The sequence below is a fragment of the Atractosteus spatula genome, chromosome 8, assembly GCF_055471065.1.
Source record: "Atractosteus spatula isolate fAtrSpa1 chromosome 8, fAtrSpa1.hap1, whole genome shotgun sequence".
NCBI lineage: Eukaryota > Metazoa > Chordata > Actinopteri > Semionotiformes > Lepisosteidae > Atractosteus > Atractosteus spatula.
The window spans coordinates 28,400,649-28,416,458 of record NC_142713.1 but is presented as its reverse complement, the minus strand read 5'-3'; the positions used below and the strand labels follow the sequence as shown (position 1 = coordinate 28,416,458).

General features: G+C 38.2%; 1 protein-coding gene across 1 annotated transcript in view; it reads right to left on the bottom strand.

Moving 5' to 3' along the window:
• Positions 1-15,810, bottom strand: part of cpm (carboxypeptidase M) — a 42,123-nt gene that overhangs the window by 12,433 nt on the left and 13,880 nt on the right. The window contains exons 4-5 of the mRNA XM_088924277.1: positions 6,238-6,407; positions 333-517 (exon numbers count right to left, since the gene is read on the bottom strand). Of these exons, the coding sequence (XP_088780403.1) occupies positions 333-517; positions 6,238-6,407 (355 nt within the window). The remainder of the gene's footprint in view (positions 1-332; positions 518-6,237; positions 6,408-15,810) is intronic.

Genomic DNA, 15,810 nt, shown 5'->3' with positions numbered 1-15,810 from the left:
GACTAGCGAATTTCGATCTGAGCTAGCCAGTACCTCTGGTGCAGCTCATACTCCTAGACAGACTAGCGAGTCTCGATCTGAGCTAGCCAGTACCTCTGGTGCAGCTTGTAGCCCTAGACAGACTAGCGAGTCTCGATCTGTGTCAGCAGTATCTCTTGGTACAGCTCGTACCCCTAGACAGACTAGTGAGTCTCGATCTGTGCTAACAGTACCTCTGGTGCAGCTCGTACCCCTAGACAGACTATCAAGTCTCGATCTGTGTTAGCTAGTACCTCCACAGCAACTTGCACCCCTAGGCAGATGTGTGAGTCTTGATCTATTTTAACCAGTACCTCCGTTAGTGTTATCGTAGGGGTAGCTGGCCACCACTGCTCCGCCATGCAGGTTTGCCGACAGAATGAATGGCTCCGAGTGCACCCAGTTCATCACTGCCTGCACCTCCGGCTCCCGGGGTCGCCTGTCCTCCAGGAAGGCATCGGGGAAGTTTCGGTTCAGGTCGACGCCGTTCTTATTGAACCTGCATGCACGCCAAAGGAGAGGAGCATAAGCAACACTGGCACTGGGGCTGAAAAGCCTGGTGAGTAGGGCTGGGCGATATACCGAAAATTTACCGATACCGAGGTTAAGAATCTCTCACCGACCTAATTTTGTTTATGTCAGTATGCTCGGTAAAAGCTTTCCCCACTGTGTGCTTTCATGAGCGGTCCCCTTAAAAAACTACAACACCCAGTTGTCATATCCAGTCACATGCTTCTGCCTCGTCCAACCTTCGTTCTTCATTCAAAACACAAAGAAGCGTGCCGGGCACGAGACAACACGAGCGCTTATGCTGAACCCCAGTCAGGCAGGGATGACTCAAGTACAAATGAAGACGAGCTGCTATCTAAAAAAGATGCAGTGTCGATCGTTTGGTCATATTTTGGATTCAGCAAACAGGATACCGAACAAAGAGTAGTCAGACGTAAACTCTGTTGAAAAACTGTTTCTGCGCCCGTAAAAAACGTAACACGACCAACATGTTTCATCACTTGAAACACAACCATGTCTTGGAATGTTAAAATGTTCATTAAAAGTTATACTGTTTGTGTTTCCATGAATTATGTCCTTAAATTATTTGAAAGACATTGAGATAAGATGAGGGGTGTGCAGCTTTAATAATTTCGCATATTTAAAACATGGTCATTCAGCATATAATGTAATCATATAATTTCAAGGGTTTCAAAAGAATTATCATTAATTTATAGTTATCGAGGTAAATGTGTGAAATTATCATGATATTGATTTGAGGTCATATCGCCCAGCCCTACTGGTGAGTGACTGGGCTTGTGTGTATGCTGGCACTGATACTGGATCATGGCTACCTGGCCAACACTGGAGGTCGGTTCATTAGGATGTTAACTGATAGCAGGTGACTGTAGGCAATGAAGGCCAAGAATCTACATGTGTAACAGGGCCAGCTACAGTAGCTCTACCAGTTTTGAACTAGCTGGGAAAGTCTTATGATGTTCAAACACTCACATAATTGTCTGGAATGAATGCAATCAAGCTACAGTGAAGTTACACTGATAAGGATACAGGTGTCTGCGAAGTGAATAAGTAATAACTAGCAGTGGCTGTCTCATTCCGACACAGATCAGTCCTTAACTGATGCGCAGGTGACTTTACATCCACAACTCTACCTCAAAAGTCAAAGCTGGAAATACCAGAGTGACACTGAGCAGTTAAAAGGATTTATATATAATTTTGAAATTCTTTATGGCATCATAAACTGTCCCTGGTATCCAAGATGATATGAATATGGCATAAAATATGTGCCCTACTATTTTCACCTATTCAGATTGTTGGGGTTTGATAGCAGAAGGAAAGTAGTAAGAACGTTTTCCATTATACTGAAAGGTTGACAGTGCTGAGTAAAAGATGAGAGCAGTAAATACCCATTTCCATTCCACTTAGTTCCATTTCAGTGCTCCTGCCTGACAAGGTTAATACACAATAGAGGGATCTGTATTAATCTGGATCAGCAAGCAGCTCATTCTTCACCAAAGTAGCTTGCACCCAAATTCCTGGGGAGGTAGTGGACAGTATGTCTCACTTCAGCACTTGCTGCGTTAAGGAGTGGTTAGAGCTCTGGATTAGTAACTAGAAGGTTGTGGTTGCAGGCAGGGCACTGCTGTTGTGCACTTACAGGTTTTGGTGACATATATACTTTAGCCACCAGAAGTATGAAAGAATACAAATGTAAGTCTGTTTAATTAAAAGATTTGTCTTTTAATCAAATGAATGACTGACGTTTTTTTTTTGTTTTGTACTCTGTCTCGAAAATGTCATCATTTTTCCTGAGTGGAGGAGCAAAAGATCAATTTACATAATGTATATCAATTATCATTAATGACACAAGCAGGTATTTCTTTAGAGGAGATGGAAATAAACAAATAGAAAACAGGTAATCCTTTAAATTACTTATTGTTTGTCATGAACAGCTTTATGGTAGTTTTCCTTTCTAATATGTTATAGGTTTGAACTTTAATAAAACCTCTTACAGGCCCACAATTAAAATCCTTCTCATGTGGCATAGGCCCCTCTGCTAAGATTTCTATTAAGACATACTGTATATGTGAAGATGGATGAATTAAACACTATGAAGTCAGATGAGTGATAAAGTGTTCACGCTCAGTAATGCTTGTTTACATAAAGTGACAAAATTCTACTGATTTACTGCAGTAAATGTCAAAATGAATATAGACAGTGCTATTAAGAAAACATCAACACTGTAAATCTTTAACATATGACATTATTTAAAAGCTCATTTTAATTAACTCCATGTAACCCTAAGGACTTACTGCATCAGAATAGTCCAGCACTTAATCTGAGATTTTTAGTTTCAGGTTATCTTATTTTACCTAAGACATGCTCCGCACAATGATCAGAACATTCTCTTGTGTGTCTTTACAGTTGCAAACATTTAAAAACCTGCTTAATAATCTTTTTATTACAGCTATTAACATATAATTTCATTTTACTGTTAACTGTGTTAATTTTGTCAGTATACAATATTTTTTTAAGCTTTTGTTTCATATTTTGATTAGAAAATTGTTGTTATTATCCTAAATACCATCACTGTTATTATCATCATTATTATCAACTCCAACTCTTGAATAGGAAATGAAGGGTGAAGAACTTTTTTACTTAGACTGTTCAGTGTCTTTTAAGCAGGAGAACCTAAACCATTTCAAGAGACTGGGTGTGGTGTGTGCATGTCTATTTCTGTATTTATGTGGCATGCTGTTGGGTGTGTTTTTGTGGTTCAGAAGCTCATGTGTAGTAGTTACGTACAGAGAGGGGACAATATCATACTCACAGTTATTATCTAATTATAATGTAAGAATTCCCTGATGTGTTTTTCCATGGTTAGAGAGAGAGATTGTTTCCCCAGTGACAACATTGCACAAAAATAAAATAGTGTGTTTAAATGATTATTAGAAGATTTTATGTGCCACAAGAAACTGTAATTGACCCACCACATGTGAGCCCACTTCTTGTGGCTGTGGTGAATTTGATGTTCTGTTGCAGGTTTATTGTGTGCTTCCAAAATTATAGGGTACCATCATTTTCAGATCAAAAATCAAAACCGCTCAGCAAAATTCTAAATGAAGTACCTCATACAGAAACCAAGAACCTACAGCTTTCTGTTTTCTACATATCTTAGATCTCTTATATATCTTGCTTATATTCAAAAAGACTTTATTGAAGGGTAAGACTATTTCACTGAATGAACTTGAAGAAGAGAAGAAAATATCTTTCTGGACTCCCCAGATCACTTTATGATAGAGGTTTTACCGAATTAAAGTATTTTCTGAGAACGGTGGCATTCTGCATTTCATCAGTCAGTCTTTTTCCTATACATTTTTACAGTTCTTTTCATGTCATTCTAAATTCCCTAAATTAGGTTTTTAGTGCTTTGTCTGTATGTGACAGGAAGAATCATTTTAGTCTTTGGAAAGCCCAACATTTCCAAAGGACCATGTGCTTTTCTGTGTGCAGCTGTTTGAATGGCTCATTACAGAAGCACAAAGGGCAGCTCAGGTGTAAGGACACAGCCTTGTTGTGCTGCTACTGAGCACGGTACATGATCCTCTGGGGTTGTCCCATCTGTTAGCAGCCCTGACCTGTGGGGTTGTGCACTGTGTCCTTTCAGTGTAACCACTCCTTTTCATCGTGGATGACAGCTGTCAACAGGACCAAACTAATAGAACTACCCAAGCTGGCATTAGTCATTGATTAATTAAGTGATTGATTGAAGCCGGGTTTGAGATGTTAAGATGACATTTCTTCAAACTCTAACAGCTCTTCAGGATACAAATCTCATTATTTACTTTTGGTACGTCTTTTAAGCAAGACTAGAGACTGGAACTTGCATAAGCCTTTGCTTATACAATAAAAGCCTTTGCTTATACAATAATCTGCTTCTGCTCAAGTGGAAGATTTGATGCTGAAGCAAAATGTAATCATTATAAAGTCACTGTTACACTATATCCCAGTTTCATTCCAAGGTGATCAGTAGTTGTACATAAAAACCTGAATGTCTACGATTCAGCTGAAAAAAAAATTTGTTCTGCAACAAAACGTAGGGATGAGTACAGATTGTAATGTTTGCCTTGAATGTAATGTTCATGTAATGCACAAATGAATTTGTGCAGGACTATGTCAAATCATTTGGACTAACTCTGTAATCAGATTAGTCTCTGTCTACAAGGAGTCTTAACTGTCGGTTTTCAGCCTGAAAACAATTGAGATGAGGTTTGTGACTTGATGGTCAAGCACTGAGAAGCATGAAAACCAAATGGCTGATCTAGGTGGGAAGAACAAGATGGTCTGTGTTCAATAATAACTAACAGCTAGCTACAGCTGCTGTTGTAAACAGTGGCAGAGCTTTTGTAGTGCTATCAGCCCTGCCTTCTGGGATAGACTCTGGCTTGCTTTGTCCCACACCAGGATAAGAAATGTCCTGACAAATGGTGTGTGGACAATGGGAACATATGTCTATTAAAAAATGTAATTTCAGCTTTCCTCTTTGTGTCATTTGTGTATCATGTCCAAGAAAGCTTATCAACTTATCAACAAAAAATATCCTGATAGACATGGTTGCATCCCAACCAAGACATTTTTGTTCCAGCACAGGACTATTATAAACAATGAGATGTAAACACTGCACAGTTTACACCAGCATGTGACGAAAACCAGCATCGTCTTATCAGGTCAATTCTTATCAGGCTTCTAAACAGGTTGATCTCAGCAGCTGTCCTTGACACACACCTACATAAAGCTTTTAGCCATCACTGTGTTTAAGGTAATAAAAACGTCTTTGTGTTGGGGTCACCATTGTTATTATTATAGCTTTCATGCAAAGAGCTGAAGTCATGGCTGGCTGACTTCAATGAAAACAGAATAGTGTTGATGTGCTCTTTAACAGCTTAAAAGCGTAAACCATAAAGTACAAAGCCAGAGACTTTTGAAATAGTTGTTTATCCAATGTCATTATGTTTTCAGCCTTGGTTTTTCTAAATCTTCTCATTTCTGTTATTTCCGTGTTATACCAGTAAGCTGCCTTCAGTTTAATAAGAGCCCTTTCTCATAACCTAAAGAACTCTATTTTGTGTTGTTGTCACAGAGTAGGGTGCTGTAGGGTAGATAAATCCTGCCAATAAATCCAATATATCATCAAAGCCAAAGGTGCTTTAATTTTTCATGGCCACATTTTTCCTTCAATTGAGGTTTTCCATGACGTTCACGAAAGAAATAGGTATTATGGTAATTGGTTTCAGTCCATCACAACACTGGCGGACTTTGTGGTACCTTCAGTTCCCGACTCTTCAGAAACGTCTGAGCTCACTACTCACCACCTTTTCACCCTCCAGCTCCCTATTGCTCTTGCCTTGAGTGAGATCCCCAAATCAGAACAAATTGTTCCAAGGTGCATTTTGACATTTAAACTATTACTAGGTACTTTCTTCAGATAATGGCTCATTTTAACTATAGAGTGTGTAAAAGATACGTGTTTGGTGAGTGTAAAAGTATTTTTTGTGGTCTGTCCAGAAGCAGGCATGAACCCAGTGGAAGGCCTTAGAATCAAACCAATGGCACTTGGTAACAGCTATAGAATTTCACTGTAGACCACTTCACGGCATCTTCCAAGCAGTTTTTCAGTGGAAGCTACGCACTGCACATGGAGTTTCTCACCTTCCCACAGAATACACACAGTCATGGCTGGAGGCCTCAAACCCATCAGGGTTCATGGAAGGCAGGATGTGGATGCGGCTGCTGTCAATGAGCTTGGTGACGATGGGGTCTGTCATGTAGTTCGACGTGAGATGGTCTATCAAATGAAGCAGCAACACTCTCCCCACCACCTGAACACGCACACACACAAAGCTGTTAGAGGGGGAAAAATACAGGCCTATACAATACATGCCATCTGCCAAAAGCCAAGTACTATCACCTGCTGTTAGTTTTTTTTTTAATTCATGTAATCCTTTTGGTGCAGCATGGTGGTGCAGTGGTTAACATTGCTGCCTTGCAATATTGAGCCCTGAGTTCAATTCCTGTTGTACTATCAGTGTGGAGTTTGTATGTTCTCCCCATGTTAGCATGGGTTTCCTCCAAGGGTGCTCTGGTTTCTTCCCACAGTCCAAAGACATACTGGTAGGTTAAGTGGCTTCCAGGGTGTACCCCATTTTGTGCCTGTTGCTTGCAGGGATGGGCTCCCCTGCCACCCCAAATTGGATGAAGTGGTTAGAAAATGGATAGATGGATAATCAAGTGCAAAAGACTCTATGTGACCATGATCTGGTAAAATTTCATCTCTTCCTTTTGCCAGCAAGTTAATTTGTACCAATATTCTGTTTCTGCTTGAGCACAAGCAAGCATGGTCTGGTCACTGAGAAAATGCTGGGCTAATGTGTTCAATGTACCAAGTTAATGAAGAGGTTTTCATGTAGTCTAACTGCATATCCTTGTGGTTATTTTGCTTCTTATTTGATGCTTATTTTAATGTTTTCCTTAGATTCTTAACTGCCTTTCAGATTCACAGGGTCTTGGAAATCTGTAGCAATATGTAGAAATAAATAGTTCCAAGAAGGCGGCTGCGTCAGCATGTGTAGGCTGCAAAGGAACAAGTAAACGTTTATTCCATGCTGAAAAGAAAAGAAACACAACGTTTTGGCTGTGGAGCCTTCTTCAAGTGTGAGGTGTGAGGTGTGTCTAGCTCACACCCGAAGAAGGCTCCACAGCTGAAACATTGTGTTTCCTTTCTTTTCTTTTCAGCATGGAATAAATCCATTACCTGTTCCTTTGTAGAAATAAATGTCAAGCACATGGACAGCACACTGTCTTATAAGTGCTCTTCTTTCAGCTGAGTACTTATGTGTAATGCAATTGGACTTCCATGAGTCGGCTGTGGTATTTGTGTTGGAACATGGGTCCAACCAAGTCCAACCAAATGTCCAACAAGGAATGAGAAATTGATAAACACATTTTGTCAAGTTACAACTTAAACATCTTCCTTTGCAATTCCTTATATTTACCATGCCATAGCAGACAACCCTTTGGGTAAAGAAGTGCCTCTTGACTTCGGCAGGGCCTTTGAGGATTCTGAATGCATGAATCAGGTTGCCTCATATTCTTCTCTGTTCAAGACTAGAAAGATTTACCTCTGTTAGCCTTTTAGATTTCTTTGAGCCTAAGAATGTACCCGGCCACTCGTCTCTAGACTGATTACTATACATGCATTTAGTTCGATGTTTAACATTTGCCATTTGACAATTAATCTTTTATAAGGAACTCTGTCCAAAGCCTTCTAAAAATCTACATATACCAAGTCATGTGCTCCTAATCCATTACAGGTCCTGCTTTTGCTTGTTTAAAGGACTATAACAAATTAGTTAGGCAATCCACACAGACTAGAATCCTATTTCCATACAAATGACCCTCTAGTTTATTTCTAATTATCATTTCCATAACCTTACATTTACCAGAAGTAACATTTATTAATTTATAATTACATGTTTGGAAGAGTTCATTTTTGGATGAGAACAATAGCAACTGTCCAGTCACCTGACCTCCTGAGTGAATATTCATGTAATCCACCTGCCAGTTCCCTCTCATTGTCAAACCCACTTCCCTTTATCATCATTGAGACACTTTACCTAATCCTTTACTGGTCATTTGCTTGTGTACTTGTTAAAAAAACTAGCCTTTAAACTTGACTTTAACTTTAGCCACAATGCAACATTTTTTCTCTCTCTCTGCCCTTCTACTGACCTTTGGACTTGTGCTTATAGTTCATTATATTCCCTTTCTCTGTACATTTGTCTTAAATGATTTATTATACCATTTGTGCCTGTGCTTCCTATTCTTTGATTTGCTTACTCCTGGGATAAATGTGCTCTCTGTTGCAAGGAATGTCTTTAAATTATCAGTATCCATTTTCTACTATAGAAATATACCATATTTCTACTATCCTATTCTGTTGTACTGTTGTTTTAACTCAGTGCTTCATAGTCTGCCACTTACTAGCAAGTGTAACCGTTGTTTTGGACCCTGACTGTACAGTTTCAGAACACACTTCAAAGAATACCAACACACAGTCACAATTCCCCAGTGGTTCTCACCACAGTATTGGTTACTCTGTCTAGACGTTTTGACATAAACTACTTCAATACAATCATTCCCTCTTGTAGGTGTACTGACAAATTAGGCGCGGAAGCAAATGGTAGCCATTACCATTTCACTTTCAGCCGCTGACATTCCTGATGGGTTTTCCCCATCTACACAGGAAAAATAACATTTCCTTTCCATATGCATCCCTGATTTTACTATGTAAAACTAAAGTAATATTAATATGTGGATTTAATGGTCTGTAACATACTCCTTACACAGAGCCCTTTGAACTTTTTTATAAGTCTGATCCATACAGATTTGGAGACCCCTGGTTGAAATCCAGTGAGTAAAAGGTTTTTAGGTATAATTCTGTTTCACCTCTTCTATCTTTCCTGTCTCTTTGGAAGGCTTTGTGTCCACTAAAGCTGTATTCATCACCATCTCTCTCTGCTAGCCGTGTTTCAGTCATTACAATATCATAGTCTCCTGTGAATCCAGTAGCTTCTATGTGCATAAGCACTTAATTACCTGGTCCTTTGACATTTTGTTTCAGATTTTCAATGGATTCATTTTTCTTCCACTTAAATGTGAGTGCTTCTGAATTTGTAGATCATAGTAAAATCTGCAAGACCCTCCCGACCTACTTGGTAGCTCTTGAAACAGCAGCTAAGAAACAATGTTCTGAATCTCACGGACCTTCTGCATCTTCCCCATCCCAACACTGAAATGTGCAGCCAGGTTCAAAGTAAATAACATGCTCTTTCAGAAAAATCGTTAACCAGATAGTGACTCATAAAGGAAGGCTCACTTTTTTTTTAGTTTTAAATTAAAAACAAACACTAACAGACAAACCTGAAATGGTATATGATCATCCTGAATGAACATACTGTGCTTATCTGTGTCTGTCTCATGTAAAGGCAGGCAGTTCACAATGCATTCCTTTTGATCTTCAGACACAACTAAAAAAAAACATTCACTGTTTTTTTGTATGTTAAGACTGAATCGCATGTTACCTTTAGAAAAGTGCTAAGTAATCGATCAGAAATGAGCATTTAAGAAAACCTCTTCAGGTGCCTTTGTTGAGCTGAGGCTGTGTGGAATCATACTATACTGTACAGTATGTCTTTGAAGGCCTGTTAATTTTCAGTATAAGCTGTGACACACCCAGGGGTTGGAGTGCCATAACAGGATCTTTAAAATAGGCAGAATCAGGAAAATAAACACTCAAATGCTGTAAGGTACAAAAACAGTCCTTTATCTACACAGCAGGAAAATAAACAACCAATACAAATCAAAACGAGCCTGTCTTTAAGTTTGTACCTAGCTTTCTTTGAAGTCCCTCTCTGAAAATACTACCAGGCTGCTAAGATGTTTACTGAGATTATGCTCAGTTTGTGGTCATTTGGTCAGTCACTTCTTCAGACTTCTTTCTTTGGGTGAATCTGCACCTCAGAGGACCTGCCCTCTGTCCCCAGATAGACTGACCCTGGAAGCTTCTGCTTCCTGGTTTTCGAATGACCACCTGACCAATTCTTTTCTCACCACTGGACAAGAGACTGTGGCCATCATCTTATTCCCCACAGCCTTCTGGGAAAAGCCTTGGCCCTCTTACAAATAAAAAATCAAGCATCTGAATGAAATTAGCAGAATTAAGGTGCCACTATTGCCACCTCCTACATCTATACAGGCAAATTAAAAGGAAGTATGACTTACAAAAGTATAAAATGGATAATAGTTTAATTTGTCAGAAACAAGATATTTACCTACACAGGACACATATCATGAATGATGTCCATCGTTCATTTCACAAACTCACTTTTTTTCTGCTGAGGGTCCAAAACGTATAGGTTTAAGAGTGGGATGGTTACCAGTCCATCACAGGGCACATACAGTACATACAGTGCAGTCTGTAAGTATTTGGACAGTGACACACTTTGTGTTGTTTTGGCTCTGTACTCCAGCACATTGGATTTGAAATTAAACAATGACTATGAGGTTAAAGTGCAGAATGTCAGCTTTAATACAAGGGTATTTACCTCTATACTGGGTGAACCATATAGGAATCACAGCACTTTTTGTACATAGTCCTCCCATTTTAGGGGAACAAATGTAAATGGACACATACTTAATTATAGACTGCACTGTAAGCACACAAGGCCAATTACAGACATTGATGAACTGTAATTTATAAGAATCACCTTCCCATATCTTTGGAAGGTGAATGGAAATTGAGTCACTCAGAGCAACAACTCATGCAAAGCTGGGGAGAGCATGTACAGTCCAGACAGACACGGCTCCAGTCCAGCCAGGACCCCTGGACTCAAGAACTCCAAGCGAGCAGTGCCAACTGCCATGCCCCAGAGTTGCACATTAATCAAAGACAGCAAAGCTAAATGAAACTATGTTTAAACAATCTGAAGACTTAACTGAAGGACATGTAATAATTTTTAACCTAATTTCCAAGCTCAAGGATCAGGAATAAATCATCAACAGGCAAGTTAACTTTACACATCGCCAATCACAGTAGAAATGAGTATCAAGCTCATTTCACAGCATTAGACTGCAGATTTACACTGCTCATCCCTTAGATTAAAAAATCAACACAAACATAATTAAGGAGTGATGTATATGGTCTTTCAGGACTGACGTTTGACCAGAATTTCATGGCCATGAGTGCCCTTGAAGAAGACTTCATTGGTCCTTTGCCCCAGTTACCACTCAGACAGAAGCAAACCTCTCATGATAGGGAACTTTTGAATAAAGCAGAAAAAAATTATTCTGAGGCACTACAGCTACAATTCATTCCATTTGGATATACAAAGACAATGAGACCTACAAATACAGAGAGCTCAGTGCTAAGGTTTTATTTAGAATGAGGTCATTTCATGGTAACTTTGTAGGTAGACAATTAAATGCAATTCTGATAAGTAATGTTATGCTAGACTTCTTATTAGGTATTTGCATGGTCTCGGAGCTCTACCACTTATGAATATTATCAGATCTTTGTTCAGCAAGTGATACATACAGTAGGGGAGGTCAATAAGGGCAAAGGCTGTTCACACTGACATAGAACAGGTTTTAGTCAGACAGCTTTTTCTGAGTGATTGTTCTCAAAACAAAGTAAAGAATTAGCTAAACAATATCAAAGGTGTTACTGGAAACTAAACTTTGCTATAATTTTAATAACTGCAAATTCCAAAACAGGTTTACTAATAAGAATAAGAATGTGATTATCTGCTATATGTGAAGATCAGTGACAGAAAAGGCAAAAAACTAAAAATGTCAAAGAAACTCAAAGTTTCCATAAAAAAATAATTATCCTTGAACTAAAAACACTTTCACGTTGTTTACAGTCATCTGGTTTCAGTCTTTCTCTAACCCTAACCCTAACCCCATACATATGAGTGCTGAAAACTGGCTAGCGCTTCAGGTACACTTTAATTCAACGGATGTATTCGATCAGTAACTCACATACAGAAGAAATATCAAGATAATAGATTGTGACTTTGTGGTGATTTTTGAATGGTTGAAGCAAGACTTTTCAAGATTTCACACATTAAATGTCCTGATATGGCAAAATCATTATTGTTATAGGAACGAGAATAGGGGACCAAAAGGGGTCTGCCTAGGGTTAGGGTTAAAATTTCTATCAAAGTTCAAAAGAAAAGAAGCTTACCAAGTTCTTTAAAATGGCCAAAATCAGCGTTTCAGTGGTTTTATGGCCACAGTTGAAAGATTTTGCTAAAGTTTTTTTTTTCCTGTAGTACTCTGCAGAGCCTAATACCTAATGTCAGTGACAGGAAAAGTCAAAAAATAAAATTGTCAAAGAAACTCAAAGGTTCCATTAAAAAAAATAATTCTCCTTGATCTAAAAACGCATTCACATTTTTTACAGCCATCTGGTTTCAGTCATTCTCCAACCCTAAGCCTAACCTCATACATACAGTAGTTCCAGGCACACTAAGAGCTCATTTCTATGCATTTTCTAGCTTCTGTTTTGCTACAATTTTAAACAGACTTTGTGTGCATTGAAGAGTTTTCCATGTTTGAACACGTCATTATTGTTTAAAAAAAAACAAATGCCATTTCTTACAATGATAATTTACTGCTCACCTAGGTCTGGTCAATAAGTCCTAAAAGAATGTGCTGAATACCTTCCTGTTTTATGTCACAACAATTCCAACAATATTCTTTTACTTTGAGATTTGAATTTATAAATTGGTATATAAATTCAAGGGGCATTGGTTTTTGGAATCTCTGGATTTTTGGTGGTTATTAGGTCTACTCATAATTATAATAAAGTGTTAATAATGTGCATAATTTACACCTTATAAACCTATAATTTTTATACATGCACACTTCATTTCAGTTGCTTTTACTGTCTCTGATCACTTTTATATTTTTTTGCACGTTTTCTTCATGCCCCCCAAGAACACGGGGCCTCACGATGTCATGATGATGTTATATGCCCCTTGGAAAAATGAATCTATCTGCCAAATGAAAAGGGAAAATCAGAAAACAGCAGAAATATTGAGCTTCAAGACTACAAATACAAGAAATCTAAAGGACTGTCCTATACTGACAGACTAAAAGAACTGGGTGTCTTTAAACTTGAACACAGAAGTCTATGTGGGTTCCGGCTGATTCAAGTACTCAAAATCCTCCAAGGCTTTTGACAACCTCAACCCAGCAAATGTCTCCAGTATGCTCTGTGAAATACAGACCAGAGGGCACGAGTAGAAACAGTGAGGAGATGCATTTAAAACGGAGATGCTTTTTTACACAAAGGGTTAAGGGACTCTGGAACAAGCTACCATGTTTTTGAAGACAATACCCTGGCTTCATTCAAGGAACAGCTTTATACTCAAACTAATTAGCTACTAGCAACCAGCAGGCTATCCTCCATTGCTCTCTGGGAGAATGTGGTTCAGACAAGAGACTCCATCTTGTTTTCACTTACCGCCAGTGTCAGGTCAGTAAAAAGGTTATTATAAGAATCCAGCCTGAATATGAGTATAAGCTTATGTCATCTGCCAGTGACCCAAACCTCATTTTAACAGTATTGCCAAAGTGATAAGGGATAACTTTGTATTTTATCAATATGCAAGTCACAACATAGTTCTGAATTTCTAACTTCACTTTTTACAATGGGCAGTTAAGGCTCCTATGTCTTTCCTGACATGTCAGTTTGTTGCCTAGAAACTACTATCAAGCTCTGTCTTATTAGAATTGAATCATACGTCTTTGTGTTAAAATATCTAGTGAGACATTTATAATCAGTTTATCTTTGTGTTTTATTGAGTTTTCTTTTTTAAAATTTATTTTATTTAAGAGAACTAAACAAAACCATTTTACATATAACCCACCATTATTTAGCCTTACATCACAGGCAAAAATTGTCTATTCCTGTTTGTACCCCTAGTATTTTACAATTATATAACTTTTAAACAAAACTATATACATTCAAAAGAAGGAAGATGTATACATTTATGAATATGAAAAGGGAGGAGATCAGTTATTTTGTATCTCATCAAAATCCAACCTTAAAGGTTTAATGTACTGAACCCATCTAGACCAATATTTGATCATTTTTTTCATTTGTAATTTTAGTGAAAATGTTATTTTTTCCATTATATATATTTCCTTTTTTAATTCAATCCAATTATTCATTGTTGGTAAATCTGGTAGACGCCACTTTTTATTGAGATTTTCATGAAGATTTAACAATGTTTTAGATCTATCACGTATGAGAATAGAATATGGATCAAACTAGCCCCTATATATTATATATCATTGGTCCAGATAATTCATCATAGATCATAGAGGTAACATAAATAATATTAATTGGACCAAGAAAAGAATCTTGCTGGACACCACAGATAATATTTGCTAAACATGATGCAGACTCACCCAAGGAAATTAAGTTTAATTTTCTGGGAAGAATTATTACAGTAGCATGATCTACTAAGATCCAACAAAACCAGGATGGAGGTAGTTTTGAATCTGCATTTATCAGTAAGTCCATTTGTTAGGTGGTTCTATGCTATGGATTGAACTTTTTCAAGGTTATTATAAGCCACCAAATACTCCATTAATTATTTAAGCACTACTTTTTCAAATACAGTACCTCAACGAGAAAGGTACAGTAAGGGCTAACCAGGTTACGTTTTCTCAAAGAGAGGTTTTATCACAGTTAAGGAAAAACTGAACTATTCCTGTTTTCATTCAAGAATAGAGGATTGAAGGAGTTAAGGTTAAGTAAAGCTACATCCTTTAGGAGTATTGTTCAAATGGGATCTGAAACCATTTGAAACCCGGCAGAGGCTTTCAGGTTGTCTGTTGACCTCTGCTTGCAGGGCCTCTGTCACGCGCCACACCAGAGGGAGAGGAGAGCAAGGAGGGGACAGTCAGCCCAGCCTGTGACCACTTGACATGGATGTTTCCGGAAAAGAGACTTTGCCCTCAAGGTGCTTAGCTGTCCAGCTGGAGTGTGACACTCTGAGAAGTGTAAGTTTTCCTTTGTGGTTTGTGGCTCTAGAAATCGACTCGCCCCTGGGTGTGTAAGCCACGCCATGCTATCGGCTGCAGGTGCTACAGAATTTTCGAGCCCTTGCTGGAACAAAAAAAGTTTACTCTCATGCTGGCACCTTCCACTGGTGACTGGCAGCCTGAGATTAAGATTCTGATTGCTTTTGAAGAATTTAATGGAATGGTCCTCAAATAAATGACAAAAGAGGCTCCCCCCTGTGACTTGTGGTGTTCCAAATTCCATAGGGTGAGGTGAATAATGTAGTTTTAGTGCATACGCACAAACTCAAAGACTTTGCTGGGCGTTTTAAGTTTAGACTCGAGATTTATTTTTATAGCTTAGCTTTTTTAAAGCGGGTGTTTCTATTCTTACTGCTGTGTTTGTTACTGTTTTGGGCATTATACCTTCAAATTAACACTCTGTAAAGTTCTTTGCAAATTCCTTTAGCATTATGTAATTAAAGATGTATTGGTCTTATTTAGTGTATGTTAAGCTGTAAATCAGATTCTGGTTTTGGTTAATTTACAAAAATGAAACAATAAATAATGGTGATTTACTGGCTAGTGCCACTAAATAGGATGAATAGGATGAATAATTGAATAGGATGTTCTTAATATATTTCACTT